The sequence below is a fragment of the Haliaeetus leucocephalus genome, unplaced genomic scaffold (assembly GCF_000737465.1).
Source record: "Haliaeetus leucocephalus isolate CR32 unplaced genomic scaffold, Haliaeetus_leucocephalus-4.0 Scaffold1, whole genome shotgun sequence".
Lineage (NCBI taxonomy): Eukaryota > Metazoa > Chordata > Aves > Accipitriformes > Accipitridae > Haliaeetus > Haliaeetus leucocephalus.
The window spans coordinates 12211220-12231137 of NW_010972437.1; the positions used below are offsets into that span (position 1 = coordinate 12211220).

A 19918-nucleotide genomic window follows, 5' to 3' on the forward strand; every position below is an offset into this window, starting at 1 on the left:
TGCTTTGCAGTATGTTCTGTCAATGAAGATGATGGACAGTGTCCTTTAAGGACAGTATCTGAGAAGTTTTTGCATGTGAAAGTCTGTGGATTCTGGCTAAAGAGTTTTTTGTAATCTTGCAGGATTTTGCTATGCGAGTGAGTAGAGGGAGGAATATGTCAGTGAAAATGTTAATGAAATAGGTGTAATCTCTGTAAATTACGTCTTACTGGTAAATTGGTTTCCTTTTTTGTTGCTAAATCTTTCACAAAAGCAAATACAGCTTGAGTTACATTTGTGAGACTATTTCTACAGTGCTGTTCCACAGTACTGTTTTCTTTCTTTTCCTGTTCCCCCCTAACCACATGGTTTTGCACAGCAGCTTCTGAAACTGATCATTTGTCATTTTTATTTTTGTTTTCTAACCTTTCTCAAATGCTTTGAAATCAAGGATGATTCCATTGATAAGTTAAAAGCAATGCTTTACACTTGAGAAAAAAATGTGCTTGTTTGAAAAAATGTCAGTTTGTTAAACCTTTTAATAATCTGTTTAATAATTGTCTTCGAGATTGTTTACCATAAGAAATTAATGTAGCTGTTTTGAAAATGTTACAGTTAATGGCCAGCATGTTTAAGGTCTTGGACTCATAGAATTAGATGGTCTGTGGAAGTGTATTAAACTAAACTACAGAAACATTTATGGAGTTGACTGGGGGTCTGTCACTGGGTTCTTATGTTCCCGAGCTGGATTATCCTAATTGTATTGTAGTATAGCGGTACAATGTAGTTGTTTTCTGCAGTTTAAAAAATATAACAATGCAGACTGGAAAGTTCATATTATTAAATAAAAACTTACAATTTTTGCTCAAAAAAATTATGACACACTTGAATCCTGGCATCCAGCTTCAGAACTAATGAAGTATCTTCTAAGGTCCCTCACTAGACCATGTAGGGTCTCAGGTTTTCTGGCACACCAAACGTGTGTGCCCAATGAGTTCAGCTGCATAAAAGGGAGTGGGGGGGTTGTCTTGTGGTGTTTTGTCTGGTAGTTTGGGGTTTTTTAAAGAGTAGGCACTGCAGAACTGCGCTGGGAGGGCAGCATTTCTTTTTGTTATTGTCAACCTTTCTTTGTATTTAATAACTACCTTTCCTCAGCATAGTAAGTCTGTAAATTGCACAGAAAGTACTACGTTGGAAGAAAACACTACACTGCATATATTAACTGCTGCACTTTCTATTTAGGTGTGTTTGCTCTGAACTTCCTTTTAAGGAATTAGTATAAAAATTCTGCAGGCTCGGTACTTTTGGTAATTTTGAACACTTTTAATGAATTTTTAGCTATTATTGTTTTCACTTAATGGATATTTGAAAACTGCATTGATACAGTTTTGTTGCTGTCACCTGATATTTGATATAATTAGCATGGGATTTTTTGTTAATTAGCTTGCAAACACTTTTGACACACTGGTATTCCCTAACCATGGAATAACATTAGGAAATGAACACTTCTAATAAAAATAAGCCTTTCGAGTTTTATAATCTATACATATGCCAAAATGATTGCGGAGAAAATGAAATTAAAAATAACAGATACTGTTATAAACTTGTATGCTAGGAAGTTAAGACTGCCATCTACTGATTTTTTTTCTTAAACCTATTAGTTCCTAGAAAAGTATACGTGGCTTTGTCAAATGGCAGTTCATTTTGATAGTAGCTATATTCCAGGAGCAAGGACCTTTTCAAAAGCGGTTTTTGTCCAATAATGCTTCCTCTTGGTGAGATAAAAAATACTTAGTAGTAATAGGGTTTAAAGAAGTTCATGCTACCATGTTGGACTGAACAAGAGAAAATCCTTTATATACTTAGTTGACTGGAGCCTTCAGAAAACTCGGGTTAGTAAGTCAAGTAGAAATGAGTTGATAATTTATCATAGTTATGTGTATATCTCACAGTTACTCTCCTATTTAAAAAAGTAATTGCAAGCTTTATGGGAAAATGATATTAAGGGGCTAAAAAAGTCAAACGAACTCTTAATGTAGTAGACATATCCAAGGTGTATGTTCAGTCCTTACCTTTTTTTTCCTTCTGTACAGCAACAACATCAGGCTTGCCTTGGTTGTGGAAGGCAGATCTGGTCACCCTTTTCATTACCATTTTCAACAGAAATCTTAATATAAAATTGTATTGGTATGAACATGCAGTGCTCTAGCAGCATCATATACACAAATGCCATCCACCTCAAAGGATATCCCATGTGCAGAAAGGCATTTCTGTAGAGCTCTTATAAAATACTAGTTTCTATATTAGGAAGATAATGTTGCCTTATGATATCTTTGTTTCTATAGGTTTGTTACCACAGCTGATAGGTGTTGCTCCAGAAAAGGCTATTAAGCTAACTGTACGTATCTTTTTTTTTCCCCCTCCCCCGGCATCCTTTTGTTTGTTAACATACACAGGATTTATTTCCTAAAATATGTGAAGGATGACCACTTACAAGCACTCTAATATATATGGTTACGGATGTACTTGATATATGTTAATAAGGAGGAAAAATAACTTAAATTTGGGTGTAATGTATTGTATCTTTATTAGGTTAATGACTTTGTCAGAGACAAATTTACTAAGAAAGATGGTTCCATTCCACTCCCTGCAGAGGTCCTTGCTGGAGGCTGTGTAAGTATCCATCCTGTATTCCTAGGAAAAATTGATGCTCAGTCACATGCAGTATAGTTGGAATGACAGTTAATGGGTGTGCTTTGTTGATTTGAACAGAACTGTTCTTTTTTCTCCCACTCACAAGAACTAAAAAAAGTACTTTTTCTGTTTGGAAAGCTTTGCATACTTCTGAGTTGAGTTCCCTTGGAATTACGTGCTTGAACAATTTCTTTTGGCCCAGTTTCTAACTTTCAGTTTCAGCAGTGATTTTATTCACAAAAGGCTAAAGAGAGGGTGCCTTTTTTCTCTCTCTCCAGACTTGGGTTGGTGTTCATGGTTAGTTTGGAAAGATAGAGGTAGTCCTTAAGAATGGATTATAGAGATCATGTTTGAGTTTCTTTCAGTGGGGATGGGGAGCTAGAACAGTTTAAAAAAATCTTATTTCTTGCTGAAGATTTTAAGAAGGAAAAGAAATACACTCTTCAACTTGCTATATGTGACATTTTTCTGTTTATGAAAATGTGGAAAAATTGAACAGTGTAGTCTTATCTTTCAGATAAACAGGTATGAGTGAATTTTCTGTTTAAATGACTTCATCTAAAATGTAGCTACATTACTCCAGACACTAACTACATCCATCATCTAAATACAGTTCAAAACCAAATTGTGTTTTCGTTGAGATTGAGGGCTGTAATGCAGTGGATCCCTTAGCAATCTGTAAGTGGTTTGAATTGATATTGATGATAGATTTTTTTTTTTTTTTTTTTGGTTGTGCATATTGGCTTATTTCATTTGTGGGATTCCCCAACAGTTGTTAACCCTATAAAATGTTTAAGGCTTAAGTTAGGTTTCTTTTGTAGTGGAGAACACTAATAACTTCCAGTTGAGTAGGCTGACAGGCTGGTATAAAACCTCCTCAGCTTACAACAAAACCTGGGGCAGAAAGGTTGTTGACCTCTGCAAACTTTTAATTCAAAGAAGCAGCCCTGAAGGGAGGCTGCTTATAGTTCTGTCTGATTGAATTTGGCAGCCTGGTACATGCTTGAGTCTTCACCTGTCAGTGTACAAAGTTTATTTTCTGAGAAATGTGAGAAAGCAGCTGTGATGTATACCTAGCAAAAGACTAACCTTTTTCTGGAAAGCTCAATAACACAGAAAGCACATACAGGTCATTTGTAACAGAATTGAATATAATTAATCAGTGTTTTTCTCTGTGTTGTGGTTAAATTAATAATTAAAATCAAACATTTGAGAATCAGTTGTATTATTTTACATTTTTTTTTTAGTGAAATGTATAATATTACATTCATTAGAGGCTTTTCCACTTCCTTGTAAGGTATTCCTTTTTCAAAATAACTTTATTGTCTTACTGTAGTAAGCATGCAAAAATTGGGGGGAAATCTGAGTTTCAGATAAGCTTTCAGAAATTTGGATGTTTCTGTGAAGCTGAGCAGATTTATAATCTGTCCAAACAGAACCTTTTCTTCTAGCTCACTGTCTTAGCTGATATTCTCATCTCCTTTTTCAAGATAATACTTATCTCACTCAATCTGGGAGAATTTTAAAAAACTTGGCTAGTTGGCTTCAGTAGGAGAGGAGTTGGCCGCAGTTTAGCAACCTCAGGGATGTTCATTTCTTTGTAGCCTCCTCTGGATCATCTGATACCTTACCAGTTGATGACTTTTCTGTCTGTACTGCTGCTTAGTTCCATTTTAGCAACTTCACTTCTTCCTAAATACCAGAATCTTTATTAGCAAGCTTATAAAGTTTATTCTAAAAGTCTGGAAGTGTCAGTTGACTAAAGCAGTAGCAAGTTGATGTGTTAGTCTTTCTGTTTCTTATCCTTAGTAATTTTCATCCTCATTGTGACAGCTCTTTTCAATGTTGACTTGCTTGGAAATAGTGTTCTTCACACTTCTGGTGTTCATTGTATGCTATTTTTCTACAAAATATTCTGAGACATAACCAACAGTTACATCCGAGGAAGTGCCACAAGTGAGCTTAGTCCATTTCTATGTGCAGGGGCACATGAGACTTTCTGTTCGGGTGATGCTACGTTTCTTCTTCATTTTTCCTTTAGTCTGTTCCTTTACTCTCTGTTAGTACAAAATGATGTGGGACTGTTTGGGTTTTATATATGCTGAAATTATTTTCAGCATCTGGATTTGGGTAACCTGGTTTTTTGTGGCTTTTCTTTATTGTTTGACACTTAAATATTTTGCTAATAGTACACTCTAAATATAGGCTAAATTCAAAACATGCTTTTTACTTTGTCAGAACATCAGAAGAAACAGCATTATGCCCTTATGTAGATCTCAGAGATGTACTTATTACTGTCTCTGACCATCACTTGCCTCTGTTTAGTGTTGAACCTTCTCCTGATTAGCAGGAATAATGCACTTTTTCATCATTTCTGGTGTGGAACTGGTAGTGGATGAGCAAGCTGTTTTATAGAGTTTGCAACAGAGGCCTTCCTGACCTTTGAAGGTCCACCCTCTTGTGAGCCGTACAAAAGCACATTTTGCGTGCCACAGTCCTCAACTAGGAACAAAAAAATTCTTGTGAGGAAGTGGAGGCAGCTTGGGAAGGGCTCCAGCAGATCTAGTAAATTCTCCTCTCTGGATGGCAGTGCCGTATCAAAGCCTATGTATGGTGTTACAGTCTTCTGAGACCCACACATGAGGACAGGTGAATCCTTTGACATTAAGACAGTAGTGATTCAAGAGAACCTGCGTAGGCTGTTTGGTATCCTCAGCTATGGAGAGGAGCAAGAAGTGCTACACCATCCAGTAAAGGGGCTGCCCACAGTCATGTGCCTCCCCCAGAAATGGTAACTCCGAGAGACTGGATCTCTTTGGCCAAAATCTTACTTCTCATGCTCCAATTATTCTTAGCTCCTGTAAGGTTATGGAATAAACTCCCGTTCCCAGCAAGAGGAAATGTCTTCATTCTCGTAGCCGTTAACAAAGACATCCGCCCACGCAGTGACCTGTTCCTATGGTCAGCTGCCTGTCTGTTGTCTTTCCTTCCTTACTGCAGGGCAGGGACCTCCCGCAGGCAGCCTCTGCCCTGTGCTCCTTGAAACCTACCTGCTAGCTGCTGGGCAATGTAAATGTCTTTGGGAAGTGTAGGGTCTGCTCTGTCAGAGCCCAAATATTCCCAGCTGCTCCCAAGCTGTAGCTGTATTTGAAATCTGCAGAACAGCTACGTGGGGCAGCTCAGTTACAGCGGTCAGGTCATACCTGTCAATGAAAGGGCTCTGATCCCTGACGGATGAAACTGATATCCCATCTTCCTACTTTGCCAAGAGTATGCCGGTTTGTTAATCATCAACAGCACTATCCACGCTTACGCATGTTCAGAGCAAACAATTTCTTTCCCTACTGTTACTGTAATTAATTGAATTACATTTCATTGTAATTCAGTGATTAGCCTGCATTCCTGCCTTTGGAGTTTTCGGCTACCATTAGCTTTGAGTTGCAGGGGGACTGAGTGAGGCTTCGGCAATGCTTTCGTGTATCCCGACAGCAGCTGGGGAAGCAGAGAGCGCATACCTGTTATGGACAGTGCTTCTCAAAGGAACTTACACACATGACGCATGTGAGTACATTGTGAAAGGCAAGATGCTGTAGGACAAGTGTTTGTCCTCAGTTGGGAAGTGATGTTGAAGTAGACATCTAATGCCATGTAAATGATCCATAAGTAATGTTACAGTAGACAAAGATGCTGTGATTTTAAGCTGTAATTCCTGAGTTACACAGGAAAATAATGGATTCTTCCCATCAATGCAGCTGCATGGTGCTTAGCATTTTGAATGGATGAATCCTATTTCATCAGAAAGATGTTTCCGATTCATGCTGCAGGGAGGAAGAGGATGTGGGGTGCCAGACAGAAGGGGTCTAAGAACCCTTCTTGGAGGTGTAGGCAATGCGTCTGTTGATGATCAGGGGTTGCGTGTGTGTGCTTGCACATACATACACACACATAGAAGGCCAAATTTACCACTGATTGAAAAACTCAAATATTTAAACATTAAATGTAACATTTAGTCTAAATATTTCGGTATATTTGTAAAAATATTTTTCATATGTATTTATACGTACACACAAACATGTATATAGGCTTATCAGGCAAATAGCTATGTGTCAAATATTTATTTTTGAAAAAAAATTTTAAAATGTTACTGGTTTTATTTAACAAACACAAAAATTAATTATAGCTGTCAGTACTTTTCCTTCAAAATCTTGAAGATATTGTACTTCTTTTAATATATTTTAAACAGATAAAGTTAGAAGCAGAATTAAACTTTACTGCTTTATCTTGATCTAGACTGTGGACATTTAAAGTTAGGGAGAAATTTATTCTTTAGTAAAAAAGACAGTAAGCTTACTGTAGGTGCATGAACAATGACAGCTTTGCCTCGAGAAAGAAGTGCAAGTTCTTTTTGATGTTTTTAAACTAGACTGTTTTAAGTAACATCTTATTTTAGCTGCTTGTATGGGACATACTTGTGGTCCAGGATGTGGTGGCTTCAAAAAGGAAGGAAGGAAGGAAGGGCTTGAAATAGGCCTCTCCCCCTTTGTAGCATATGCCTCTCGGGTGGAATTGGAAAGGGCAAGAGGTCTCATGTTGCAGGGTCATTTGTGTATTTCCTTCAGCCTTTGGCATGTCATGGGGCGTTTGCTCTGGGATCTCAAACTACATCTTTTCTCTCATAACCTTTGCTGTCAGATTTAGTTCCTTTATTTGCTCCTTGTAGAGTTATTTTACATGACATTAAGGTTAAGTAGAAGCTTTTATTACTGGTATTTTTGATGTGTATGAATAACCTCCATTCAGAAACAAATTTGTCAACCTTTTTTAAAGTGTCTGTTGTAATTTATGTGTGAAGGGAGGTTTTTTTGTGGGGGGAAATCTAGATTTAGTGCACCTTCTCTAAAAGAAATTCAGGGACTGCAATATATACCTCTGTGTGTATATACACGTGCACGTGTATTTAACATACATAGCTGACAGCTGAAGTAAGATATTTTGAAAAAGAATGACAATGATTGCTGCTGACTTGCACAGAAGCATGGAGATTTGTATTGCAACCCTGCACACTCCCAGTTCGTTTTTATTTGGAGATCCTTTGAGTCACTCTCCTCTGCACCCTCTTCTGGGGAGTGCTCTTCCTTTGTTCCCCAGGCAGCACTCTTCTCTGCCTCACATATTCTTCCTCAGAGAGATAGGCAGCCATTTACTTGAAAAAAACTCAAAACCAAACAAAAAATGACCCTCGCATTCATTTAAAAAAAAAATACACAATGAAAAAGTGAGTTTTCTTGTGTTACATGTTCTGTATTAAAATCAATGCTTGTCTTGTCTGTCTTGTGATGTGTCTAAGGACCTAAAAGATTCACGCAATTCCTGTGAATTCAGTGCTCCTCTTCATGTGAATCAAATCACTGCTGTGCAGAAAAGTTTGCTGAGCACCAAGTATAACACTACAAAAAGTCAAGATTGGGATAGAAATACGTATTGCTAATAGGGAGTATTTAACTGGGTATCTTGACAGTTACAGCTCTTTTTGAGAAAGCTGCCTGTCGAGAAGTTTGTCAACACTGTAAATACTCAATGTTCAAAGTGTTAATATAATTAAAGAGCTTTTCAGATGGTTTTCTACTGATAATATATGTTAGGGTTTTCCTTATATTTTATTTTGTTCAATAACCCAATCATCAAGTAATATTTTAATATTAATATTGTCATAATATATAAATCTGTATTAACTATATACAATTTGTAACATTGTATCTATAATTAGTATTGCTACTAAATTATTAAATGTGTTGTGTTTAGAGTCTTCTCTTTTCATTTCTGTATTAGAAGAGGGCTGTTGCTGATTTTAACAGAAATGTAGGCAGTTGGGCACCTAGGAGAGGAGAATGTTAATTGCAGGAAGATTGAATTCAGGGTAGAAAATGGAAATGTTTATGAAATGGCCTATTTGTGTTTCTATGGTGGGTGTTAGGCAAATAGGAAGAGTTATTTTGGCTGCTCTGCAGGATGTGCTAATTTGTAACATTGAAAATAAAAAATGGAATTTCACATACATATGTAAACAAAGAATGCATATGTAATAGGCAGGTAGCTGGTAATTGTCTAGAAGGAGTGAATTTCTAGCTTAGTGTCTAAAGTTAAAGTTATTTGAATTTTTTGTGTGGTGCGTTACATTATGTAGTAAGAGCATTCTGCTTAGTGCTTTATCTACCAAAATTATTTTTAAAAATGATGTAGGGAAATGAGAAACATTTGAAATTTGTTTTCTGTTTAGTGCAATATGAACAAAAAAATTGGTTATTGTTTAACAGAACTTGCCAGATGCAAATATTATTTAGATTGGAACTTGGCCTAGCAGGACAGCCATTTCATCTTGCGTGTATAGGTGTGTATGAACTGGGAAAGAAGAGGTGAGAGGAGAAGTAAAGAGAGTCTGAAGAATGGCTTTGCACATGAGAGGTGTCAGGTAACAGTAAACACTGTGCAGTAAGTCCAAGAAACAGAGATTATGGGATCAGTTTGGCTGGTCTGGGAGTTCTAGTGATCTTCCTGATGGTTGCAGTAAATGTCCACAAAAACGTAGGCTTTGATTTTCTTTCAGAGAGGTGAAGAAGTGAGGGAATAAAACGGAAGATTAACAACCTAGACTGATTATTTGAGTGGGAAGTGGAGATAATTAAGCAAAAGCAGGAGTTGATCTCCCACTGTTTGGGTCAAGGTGCTTTAGTAAAGCCATAACAATGATGATTCTACATGTCAACATTGAGTGAATTAATAAACGGTGCTTGCAATTAAAGGATGGCAGTGTGCTCAGCAAAGGTTCAGTTAAGTATCGGGTGCTTGGTCAGTGAAGATTTTGATGCTTCGTGCCCCCTATCCCGTAGATGGTACCCAAGTGCTTGGTCGTTCTCAGTAAGAGCTGTTGAGGTTTGCAATGCTCTTTTGTCTCCAGTCTAGAATAATTCAAGTTACGAACTTCTAAGGCGTGCTTCAACACTAACCTCAAGTTTATTCTGCCTGCTGCTGGAGAGATGAAGATTGTGCTGTAGGCAGAAAGGATTAGCGTTCATTAGTTCTGAATCAATTAGCAGAGAACACCATGCATGCTGTCCAGGAGGTGCTGTAGCAGACTTGATTTTACTTCACACACACCCACACACACCCCGAGCATCACAAAGAGAGTTTATTTTCTGGGCAGTTTGGAAGTGGAAAAAAAGCTTTAATTGCAGATGTTCTGCATCTTTTTCCTTCAGTAAAGTTTGATGGGTTGGAGGAATAGATCAGGTTTAAGAGCAGCTTTTAGATTGTGGAAGAAATGCTTTTTAAAGTTGGCTGTATTCAAGTGGTTATATGCCATAAATTTTAAGGAAGTGGTTTTAATTTTTAAATGAAACAAGGTGACTTAGGAAGAGGGGGAAAAAGAAAGCTTAGTAAAATTTAGCTGTTTTGTGATTAACCACACACTTCTCCAGAAATTAATGGTAGTACCTACAGCAAACCAGGGAGAAATCTCAACGTCATTTTAAATAGGTTTACGTGCTTCTGAAACTGAACTGTCAGATTGAATTTCTCTGAAATCTGAAACATAGTTCTTTGAAAGTCTTTGGTTAAAGTGCAGAATCTGAAGCAGCTCTACAACACTATTGCTAGGAAGTTTGCAAGAATAGTCCTTCAGCACTGCTAACAATATTTCCTTCATGTAAAATCTGTCATGCTCAGCTCAGAGAAAGATAATGACTCCTGATACTAGATAGAAACATATTTTGAAATGTTGCTCTTCCTATTTAAATTTTATATTTTGTTTCCACTTAGGACAATTAAAGGCTGCTAAACAAAACTCCAAACACCTTTTCTAATAATTTAAAATTACACCATTAAATGCAAATTTACTTCTTAAACAGCATCACCACTAAATGCAAATAACATGTCTACAGATTGGTGATGGATTATTATTGAATAAACATAAGGTCGTCTTTATATGTGTTTGATGCTCTAGTAGCACAAGTCTAGTGATTATTTTAGTTTAGTATTTCATGAAATATCTGATAGACTTTTAAACACAACCACGACTTTTAGAAAGTGGTATCAAGGAGAAAAGCAGAGACAAACTGAGTTAATCCACCTCTGTGGACTATAAATATATAAATGTAAAAATTTATTTCATACAAACCCATGATTTCTGATTCAGGGCTTTTAACTTCCAGACAGGTGCTTTATTAAATACCTCTTGTATATCTTTACATGAGACTATCAGCCAATGCAGTAAGAAATGAAGGCACTCAGCACCTTGCAGAAGTCAACCTGTCACCACATGCTCTAGTAACGCAATTTACTTTCTTTTTCTTTGGGTTTGCAGGCAGGAGCTTCCCAGGTCATCTTCACTAATCCTCTGGAGATTGTAAAGATTCGGTTGCAGGTAGCAGGAGAAATTACTACAGGACCCAGAGTCAGTGCCCTCTCTGTTATAAAAGATTTAGGCATTCTTGGTCTTTATAAGGTATGTATTTCTGCTTTGAGCAGCTTCACCATTTTATGTTTTATGCTAAACTTTTATACTGTTGTAACAAAAACTGTTAAAAACAAAGACATCTTTTGAATTTAAAACCAATCTCTTCCTGCAGGGCAGCCCCACAGTGGAAAACTGAAGAAAACCCACTTCTATATTAAGGCAGTGGGATACAAAAAAATACTCCCCCATTCTATCCTTTGGGCTTTTATGCCAAGCTACAGGGAGTCCTGTATTGCAGACCTGCTGTCTTCTGGCACTGATCATTTCGTTTGGTGGGGTTTTGTGAAAAGTTTCTTTAGCTTTCTCTGTGTGTTTTTCTTACGTTTGTTTGAATCTCTGTTATCTCTATTGTTATCTTTGCAGCAGGATATTCTCTTTGTCTTAATAATTTGATGGCAGTGAAACAGTAGTGGAGTTTAGTAGGATTCAGATTTTTAAGAAGTTAAGTGGTAGGATTTGTCAATAACAAATTCCACTAAAAAAAAGCCCATACTGTACTGTATTTCAGCAGAATGCCAGTCAACAGATTTCTTCCCTGCAGGTATACTTACTACCGTCATTACAGATCAGATGTAATGGAGCAGAAGCTATTAGTTTTCTTAAACAAGGAAGAGTATTTCTTCCTGTATCTTCTGCCAGTGCAAGGGGTAATACGTAAATTCAGCTGTTGTATTAGCTGTGCACTTACAAAATGTCATTTTACATGATTTGTCCATAAACCTGCAATAATACTGTAAAAATGTGCAAATTTACTTCTAGAGCTGACGATTTTGTTTTGAATTCAGTAGATGAGATTCACGACCACTACATTTCCTAAAGATCATAGGTGTTTTGGTACATGGGACAAACTACCATTTCTGTTTGCAGTGATTAAACAATTGAGCTTACTAAAAATTCTCCTGTTCTTTAGAATTGCATTATCATTTGTGAAGAACTGTAAGAACTTATCTTAGAGCATAAAGTATCTGTATGAAAATAACTGAAGGAACACATTTCTCTATAGCGGGTCTTCTGCTTAAGCCACGTAGGGTTTGTGATGTGTGCTGTCTGTTAATATCACTACTGGGTGACTGGCATCGGGTGGGTCCATTGTGTGGAGGCTGCTGGCTTGGAGTATACCAGTTGGGTATTTAGGCAAGGAGTGGTGTTTTTGTATAGTGCACGCTTTCAGGGTATGCAGATGAGATTTTTGGACGTACAAGGGCTTATTTGAGCTTTGTACAGGAGTTATTTTAGTTGGTAGCAGACTGATGACTGAAGTTACTAAAAGAAGAATATTAGATATGTTTTATTATGAGTATTCCACTGTTTTTACACCATGCAAAGTTCTGTTAAAGGAACTCTTTAATGCTAGTTTGTGGCCAGGAGCTAGTCCTTGCACTATTATTGTAGGCTGCTAGTTTTGTCTCCCTGTATCTTCCCCTTACTAAATGTTTCCCATTTTGCAGCAGTTTCCCTCATTTTACTAACCTTCCAGTACAGCTTTTTCAGTCAACCAGATGATGATCGGTGGAGATCGGTATGAGGTCTTACAGTTCTCACTGGTATTTTAGTAGTGCTTTTGTGTTTGGCGGAAAAAATGGCATGCAAAGACTTGTCTTGCTGCTTCCATGGTTGTGGTGGTTGTCAGCAAGACATAAGGACAGACCTTTGTCACTTTTTTCATCGCATTTGGACACATCGTATGTAAAAGGTATTTATCCTAGGTACTGACGTCAGGATTGATGTCACATATTGCTTACTGAAATTAGACATGAACCTTGACTCTTCCTCATTCTAGAAACTTACTTTAGATGTGCTTTACTCTTTTTTTCAAGCTCAACCCTACATCTTCTGTTTCCTGAGACATTTTATTTCCTGTGTTATTTACCTGGTAGATCAAAAGAATTGGTACTTCTTGGGCTCAAGCTGCTTGCTGGGTATCAATTTTAATCTTATTTACAAAATTGATTTGTATTATGTCTCTTTTTCTATGTGACAGGGTGCCAAAGCATGTTTCCTCAGAGACATTCCCTTTTCTGCAATCTACTTTCCTGTTTATGCTCATAGTAAACTGATGCTTGCTGATGAAAATGGCCATGTGGGAGGGCTTAATCTCCTTGCAGCTGGAGCCATTGCAGGTAATTTTACAGAATGTTTTCTAGAAGTAATTTTTTTTTTCTTTTAGTGAGCAATATTTAATATTCATTCAGTAGCCCCATATAAAGGAAGGGTACTGTACCATTGTATCTGATTTAATCTAAATTTGATCACTGTTATCCTTAGTGGGAGGTGATGTAATTTTGATGAGTACTAATTACATTTGCATAATGTGGATAAACAGCGTAATGCAGCTCAGCAACTTGTAGTCAAATTTGATCTGTCTGTCTCAATGGGGTTTTACTTGTTACTGTGCTCTCAGAGTTGAAGGCTAATTTGAATCTTTGATGAACATAAGATGAGAGATCATAAGAGCTAAGGAGAAAATGACTTACCTAGTTTTGGATTCCTGAATAACTGAGAAGAAACTTTGTTCAAATGTAATTGCTAAAAATAGGGCATTAGTTTGTAAAGAAGCTGAAGTTAAAGTATCATACTCTGAAATTTAAAATATTTTAAGGCTTCTAAAAAATGTTTAGTATAAAGAGAATATGCAGTGGTCATAAAAAGTTGTTTTTAATAGAGGTAGGAACTGTAGTGGTGGTCATCTAAAAACATGGATACAGATGACCAGATCCTGCACTGCCACAGACTGGATCACTAGGATGAAAACCAGGTATCTGCAGCCTCTCAATTGTGAACGATTCAGTGTTGGAATCTGTGCAGTTTAGAAACATCAGTGGCTGACCAGACCTTTTGTTACTTGTTACAGTCATAAGGAATCACTATATATACATCAGTCATGAGCCATCTGTGTGTAAAGAGCAGTTTCCCATATTGGACTTGTTACAGAGCTTGGCTGCACCTGCTCTTTGCCAGTTGGTAGGTTCCTCGTGCCAGAGGGAAGGGAGAGACCAGCTAGGAAACTACTAACAGATTCGTAGCCCTGTTTATTCTCAAGTAATGCAGAGCTGCCAGGAATGGAAAATTATTTAGCTTACTGTACTCACAGAAGCACATACAAATATTATTATTTAACTTGTATCTCATACAAAGACTCACTGTTTTTACATTACAGGCTTCACAGCTTCTCTTTGTTTGTTTGATTAATGTTTCTCGGTCACCCATACTAAGTGATGAACCCTATTAAAAATGTGTGTAAATCTCATAGGCCTAGCTTTATAGCACGTACAGGAGTCTGCCTTTCTGAATTGCAAATTTCAAATTCCCGACTGCTCAATCTACTCCTGTTACGCATATGCAGTAGGGAAGAATACAGTCTGAACATACTTGCCTGTAAAGGAAAATCTGCATATGGTTGCAATTAGCATATGCTTGTAGGCTTAACTGTATTGCTTCTGTTTTCCTCTAAAACATCCTGAAGTGATCAGCAACACTTCAAAGTTTATGATCACCTATGCAAATTGGTGACTTGTTAAATTTTTAATTCAATATTAACCAATTGTAAAAGTTCAACAGAAGTCAAAATCAATTTCAAAATTCTAAGTCAGAAGATGGTTCCTCTTCTTAAGAGGATGAAATTTTTACAGCATTCAGAAGTATTCAGAAATATCTCAGATAACACAGTTGTATACTGTGGAGTACATTTCTGAAAACTTTCTCCTTTCCTTTGACTAGAAAGCTGAGAGTGGTGCCTTGGAAGTGGAGATTTGTTCTTCCATCATTGTTGGCTATTATCACGCTGTTGGTACTAAGCAGGCTTGTAAAACACCTTCATTGTCCTCAGTCTTTTTATGGCTTGCCTATTGAAGTAAGCAGCATCTATTCTCCTACAGAACAGTCCAAACAGCAGTACAGACATATTTCTGTAGAATAGGTGTTCTAAGTAGTAGTTTTCTTATTAACACCTTTAACAAATGGATGTGTAGGATTCAACTTCCCAAATCAATCATCCATGTAATTTGCAAAATATGTTGTAGAGTATTAACAAATACAGTAAGGTTGCACAACTAATTTTTGTCATGGATATCTCTTATTACATATATAGCATATGTGTGAATTTAAAAATGCTTCTCTTATCTTTTTGAAACTACTGATAATGACAAACCACTAGAAGATGTTGAGAGAATTGCTGTTGATAGTTTATTATTTTCTTTACTATCAGTTATAGCCTTTAAATTTAGAAGAAACTCAAAACAATTATACCAAGCACAACAGTTTATATTAGCATCAAGCGTAAGAACTTGCATTTTTAGTAATGTCTAATCCTTGCAAAAAATATTAAAGTTTGCAGTTGTATTTTTCAGTTAGAAGTGTTTCATCTTTTACAAGATTCTCTGTGCAAATTAAATGTGGTTTTCTTCTAAAAGGTGTGCCTGCTGCTTCTTTGGTAACCCCTGCTGATGTCATCAAGACAAGACTGCAAGTGGCAGCTCGCGCTGGTCAGACAACATACAGTGGAGTTATTGACTGCTTTGGAAAGATTCTAAGGGAAGAAGGTCCTTCGGCTTTTTGGAAGGGAGCTGGAGGTGAGAAATGCACTCTGAATATTAAGGCTGACGCCGAATCTGCAAATTGGCACTTGCTTTGTTAAGGACTCAAATTAGAGCAGTAGTTACAAGGTTTGATTCTGAAAAACATAACCTCTTGTTAAAAATGTTTAGATTCTCTCCTGAGAAATTATTTTCTTTGACATTACGATTTGTAATATTTAACAGCTCGTGTGTTCAGATCTTCACCCCAGTTTGGTGTTACTTTGGTCACTTATGAACTTCTGCAGCGATGGTTTTATGTCGATTTTGGAGGCATGTAAGTCAAATATTTGCTTTTTTGGAAAAAAACGGCCAAGTTAAAAAAGACCTTACTTTTTTCATACATGGGACCTCTTAAACTTGGTGACTTTGAACACCCGAACTTAAGATTGAGGTATGCAAAAAAATCCCCCCCTCCTCATATAATTGAGACAAACTCACCTGTTAATTCTAAACAGATGAGAATAGAAAGAGCCATTTCATATTTATTTTAATACACTACATAAAATTTGTATTTCCACTCTATTTTCCCTGTGCCAGTGGAAGTTAAAAGAATTTACAAAGCTATCAGTAAAAATGTAGCTTCACTTTTGGCCTTGATTTCCCATTAAGTAGTGGTCTGAACTCAACTTACTTTACTAGACCAGAGAAGTGAATTAATTAAGGTCAGCTTTAACAGTCTTCCCTACTCAGACAAAAGCCTTAAGTATTTAGTCTATCTTTTGTAAAGTTATTCAGGCTTAAGAAAACACTTTAAATAAAGGAAAGGCTTTTTTTTCTTTTTCTTTCTTCAAACAGCAAACCTTCCGGATCAGAACCTACCTCAAAAACTCGAATTTCAGACCTTCCTCCTGTTAACCCTGAGCACATAGGTGGATACAGACTTGCTACAGCTACATTTGCTGGTATAGAAAATAAATTTGGTTTATATCTTCCTAAGTTTCGATCTCCTGGTATTACCTTGGCTCAACCAAAAGGTAGCAGCTGAATCCTGAAAAGATGTTTCAACCTAACAAAGTGATGCAGTGGAAAAAAGTTCACAAGAGTAGTACTGTATTTTTTCCAGTCAGCTGCATGTTGTTCTAGCTGAACTGAGCTTGCAAATCTAATTACTCATTTCTAATATTAATACATACCTGCATTTATTTTATTTGCACAAAAGAAACTGACTGAAGCTGTGGTTCTATGCCTTGTTTTAACCAGTGGCATGAATCTGTAGCCTAGACTTTGCCTTGCACAACTTGCATTTAATGTTACTGTACATATTGTACATCTTTGTACAGAGACATCACGGCATCTGTATACGTACATTTATATAATGGGTATTGCAGTTCAAAATAGTTTGAAATGTACAGAATGTTTTGAAGGTGTTTTGTTAACAATCACAACAATAAAATATTTAAAAACACTTAAGTCAGTTCACTACTTTGTGTTTATAGAAAAGTTGTCCAGTGTGTGTTTTTTTCCCTCCACAGATTACAGATTAAAATTTAAAGATCAGATGCACTCATTTAATCAATGTACAGTACAGAACATAGCCTCTGAAGGAATGCATTTCACTGCTAGTTACAGCAAAGGTATTAAAATGCAACGTGCTGTCTTGTAAGAGAACATAGTAATTAGATGAGCACATGCAATATTTTATTTTGCAGTACTACTTTGTAACAAGGAATTCCCTCGAAATACATGTTAATACTAAATGTGTGATAGATCTTACCTCTATGGTAGTGTATCTAAAACAAAATGAAGTATTTGCCAGGTATTAGCAGACTCAAGAATTTTTACAAGATTTATTACTCAGAGTGCTTTTTTCCAGAATGGAAGTTTTTTTTATAAAAAAGTGAGGGCATTCTCTTTATTTCTAGATTGTTTTAACATTAAAAAATTAGGCTATTCTGGAAAAAAAAAAAAAGCAAACCACAGCCACTTTAACATTCTTTTTATGTGCAAAACTGATTGTTTATATTTCCAGTTGAGTGGAAGGCTAAGTAAAAGGAGAGGAGAAAGGAAAAGCTTGAACTATTTCTGGCCTAATGTCTGCCAAAAGTTTATCGGGTGTAATTTTTAAACACAAAAATGTCAGAGGAAATAGGGGTGTCTAGATTTCTACAGTCCTAGAAGAAAAGTAGTTATACTACCCCTACAGCCAGAAAAGAAATGGGTGGGTTTCCAGCCTTGCTTATTGAAGTATGACAACCTTCAATCTTTAGTTTTACATGTTTCTTTCAGGATTAAATATGCTGGAGTACAGTGTATCCCAGTGGTATAAACTGATTTGAGGTTCTACTCTTTTCTTGCTCTGGTGACAGCAGGCCAATATGAAGAGTTTTAGTGGCTTCTAAGTTAGTTAATGGCTTCTTAAAAACTAAACACGACAAACAGACAAGTCTTTCTTCAGTTCTAGCCTCTAAGCAAGATGCAGAATCTTTTGATGCTGAATAATATTTAGTGAGCTAAAGGTTAGAATACATCGAACTTGGGAGTTTGATCACTATTCTGCAACATGCATATATGTAACCCCATTAGAAGGCTTCCAGTCTTTGTTTTTTTCTGTTTAAAGAATTACGTGTTCTGTGGAGTTTTCTAGAGACAGGCTTCCCAGGAACCCTCTCCCATATCTACGTATTTCGTTCTGTGTTTTCTAAATAGATAGAAAAATGGTAGGTACCTACTGGCATTTAATCTTAGTCACAGTTTGTTGACTGGCTTGATCAAGGCCTTAGGAGACTTTACACTGCAAAATAGCATTTGTATTTCTTACAGCTCCAAAACCGGACAGTGTGGCTCCCAGAATGATCATTTACAGTATCTAGCATCACTGTTGCTCTCCTAATGTTGCAGGTATGGGTTTTACAATATCTTTAACCTGTACTCAGCTGTTTTGTGAGGGAGGAACACAAGCAGGAATGAATACAGAATAGTTCATTGAAAATTATTTAAAGGTTGAAATTATGTAAAACTAATGCCACAATCCATTGAAAGAAAGCCTTATATTTTCAGAAATCCAGTAGATAAGTCTGAAGGAAATGTATTATTAAATGAGAAGTAATAATCTCAGTAAAAAACACCAAAACACCAAACGCCCACCCCCTTGCCTCCCCCTGCCAAAAAAACCAGCAAGACAACAGAACTGCTTGTTAAGAATTCTTGTGCCTAAAGGGTAAAAATCATCACATGATGTGCCTGTTCTTTATGTAGTTCACATGTTTCTCAACTGAACAGATAGCTGCTCTCCTCAGGTTCAGGAAAACATACAAGGTAAATGTAAAACTGAACAGCATGACTTTGCATTAAAAAGAGGGGGGGACTTTTGACAAGCCAACACCAGTGGAAGCCAAATAAATTTCACTTTCAAACCCACTGAAAATGAGAACCTCCTGACGGCAGAACTGCTGTTACTGCTGCCTGTGTCTCTATGAGCTGCTTGTAACAGAACTGAGACAAGGAGAAATAGAAAAAAAAGCCCCAACTTAAAACACAAATTATGAAGGAACAATAAGAATACTTCTGGACATAAAGCTGATTAAGGAAGATAAACCTATTTCCTACTTCTAAGCATATAAAACAGCTCTTCTGGCAAAGCCATAAGCTTGTAGCAGATTAAGAATACCAGAAACGAACCTAGAGTCATAAGTTAAAGAAACCAATATTGATTTGGTGCCCAATTAGTACAAGTCAGAATATTTACTAAAAAACCAAAACCCCACAAACAACACCCCCCCCCAACCTGAAACCCAAACCCCGTCTCAATGGGAAACTTTATAATGTCCTAAGAAAGATGTATTAAAAAAATTTAACAAAAGTTCCAACCATTCTGTTTCAAGCCATTGAGAGGTTTTGTTTCAATAAAAATGTTAAAAAGCAATGAAAATGTCTTTCTTTAACTTAATATGGAAAATCAGTAGCAAGTCTGTAGTTAACAGAATGCAGATCATCATGCTATAGAAATTAAGTGAAGATCTAGTGCCTTATCCTTTGGAAAAGAAAAATTTGACAACAGTAGCCTTTTTCCTTTTGCCTGATTGCTACAGTAGGAAGTGGAGGTCAGAGGCAGAAAACAGCTCCATGATGTGTGTAGTAAAATGAAACCAGCAGCTCCCAGGAACTCTCTACTCTCAAACTACTGAAGGGACACAGATTAGGGGTCAGGGCAGCTGACAAG

General features: G+C 36.7%; 1 protein-coding gene across 4 annotated transcripts in view; it reads left to right on the plus strand.

Annotated features, from left to right (window-relative positions):
* Positions 1 to 17160, plus strand: part of SLC25A12 (solute carrier family 25 (aspartate/glutamate carrier), member 12) — a 51497-nt gene extending 34337 nt beyond the window's left edge. For 2 of the 4 annotated variants that reach the window (XM_010566866.1, XM_010566874.1), the window contains exons 11-18: positions 2325 to 2377; positions 2572 to 2652; positions 6163 to 6234; positions 11033 to 11173; positions 13167 to 13305; positions 15595 to 15753; positions 15943 to 16033; positions 16555 to 17160. In XM_010566866.1, the coding sequence (XP_010565168.1) occupies positions 2325 to 2377; positions 2572 to 2652; positions 6163 to 6234; positions 11033 to 11173; positions 13167 to 13305; positions 15595 to 15753; positions 15943 to 16033; positions 16555 to 16744 (926 nt within the window). In that variant the 3' untranslated portion in view covers positions 16745 to 17160. Of the gene's footprint in view, positions 1 to 2324; positions 2378 to 2571; positions 2653 to 6162; positions 6235 to 11032; positions 11174 to 13166; positions 13306 to 14902; positions 15014 to 15594; positions 15754 to 15942; positions 16034 to 16554 lie in introns of those variants that run through there. The other 2 variants (XM_010566891.1, XM_010566883.1) reach the window with 2 other exon arrangements.
* The last annotated feature ends 2758 nt before the right edge of the window (positions 17161 to 19918 follow it).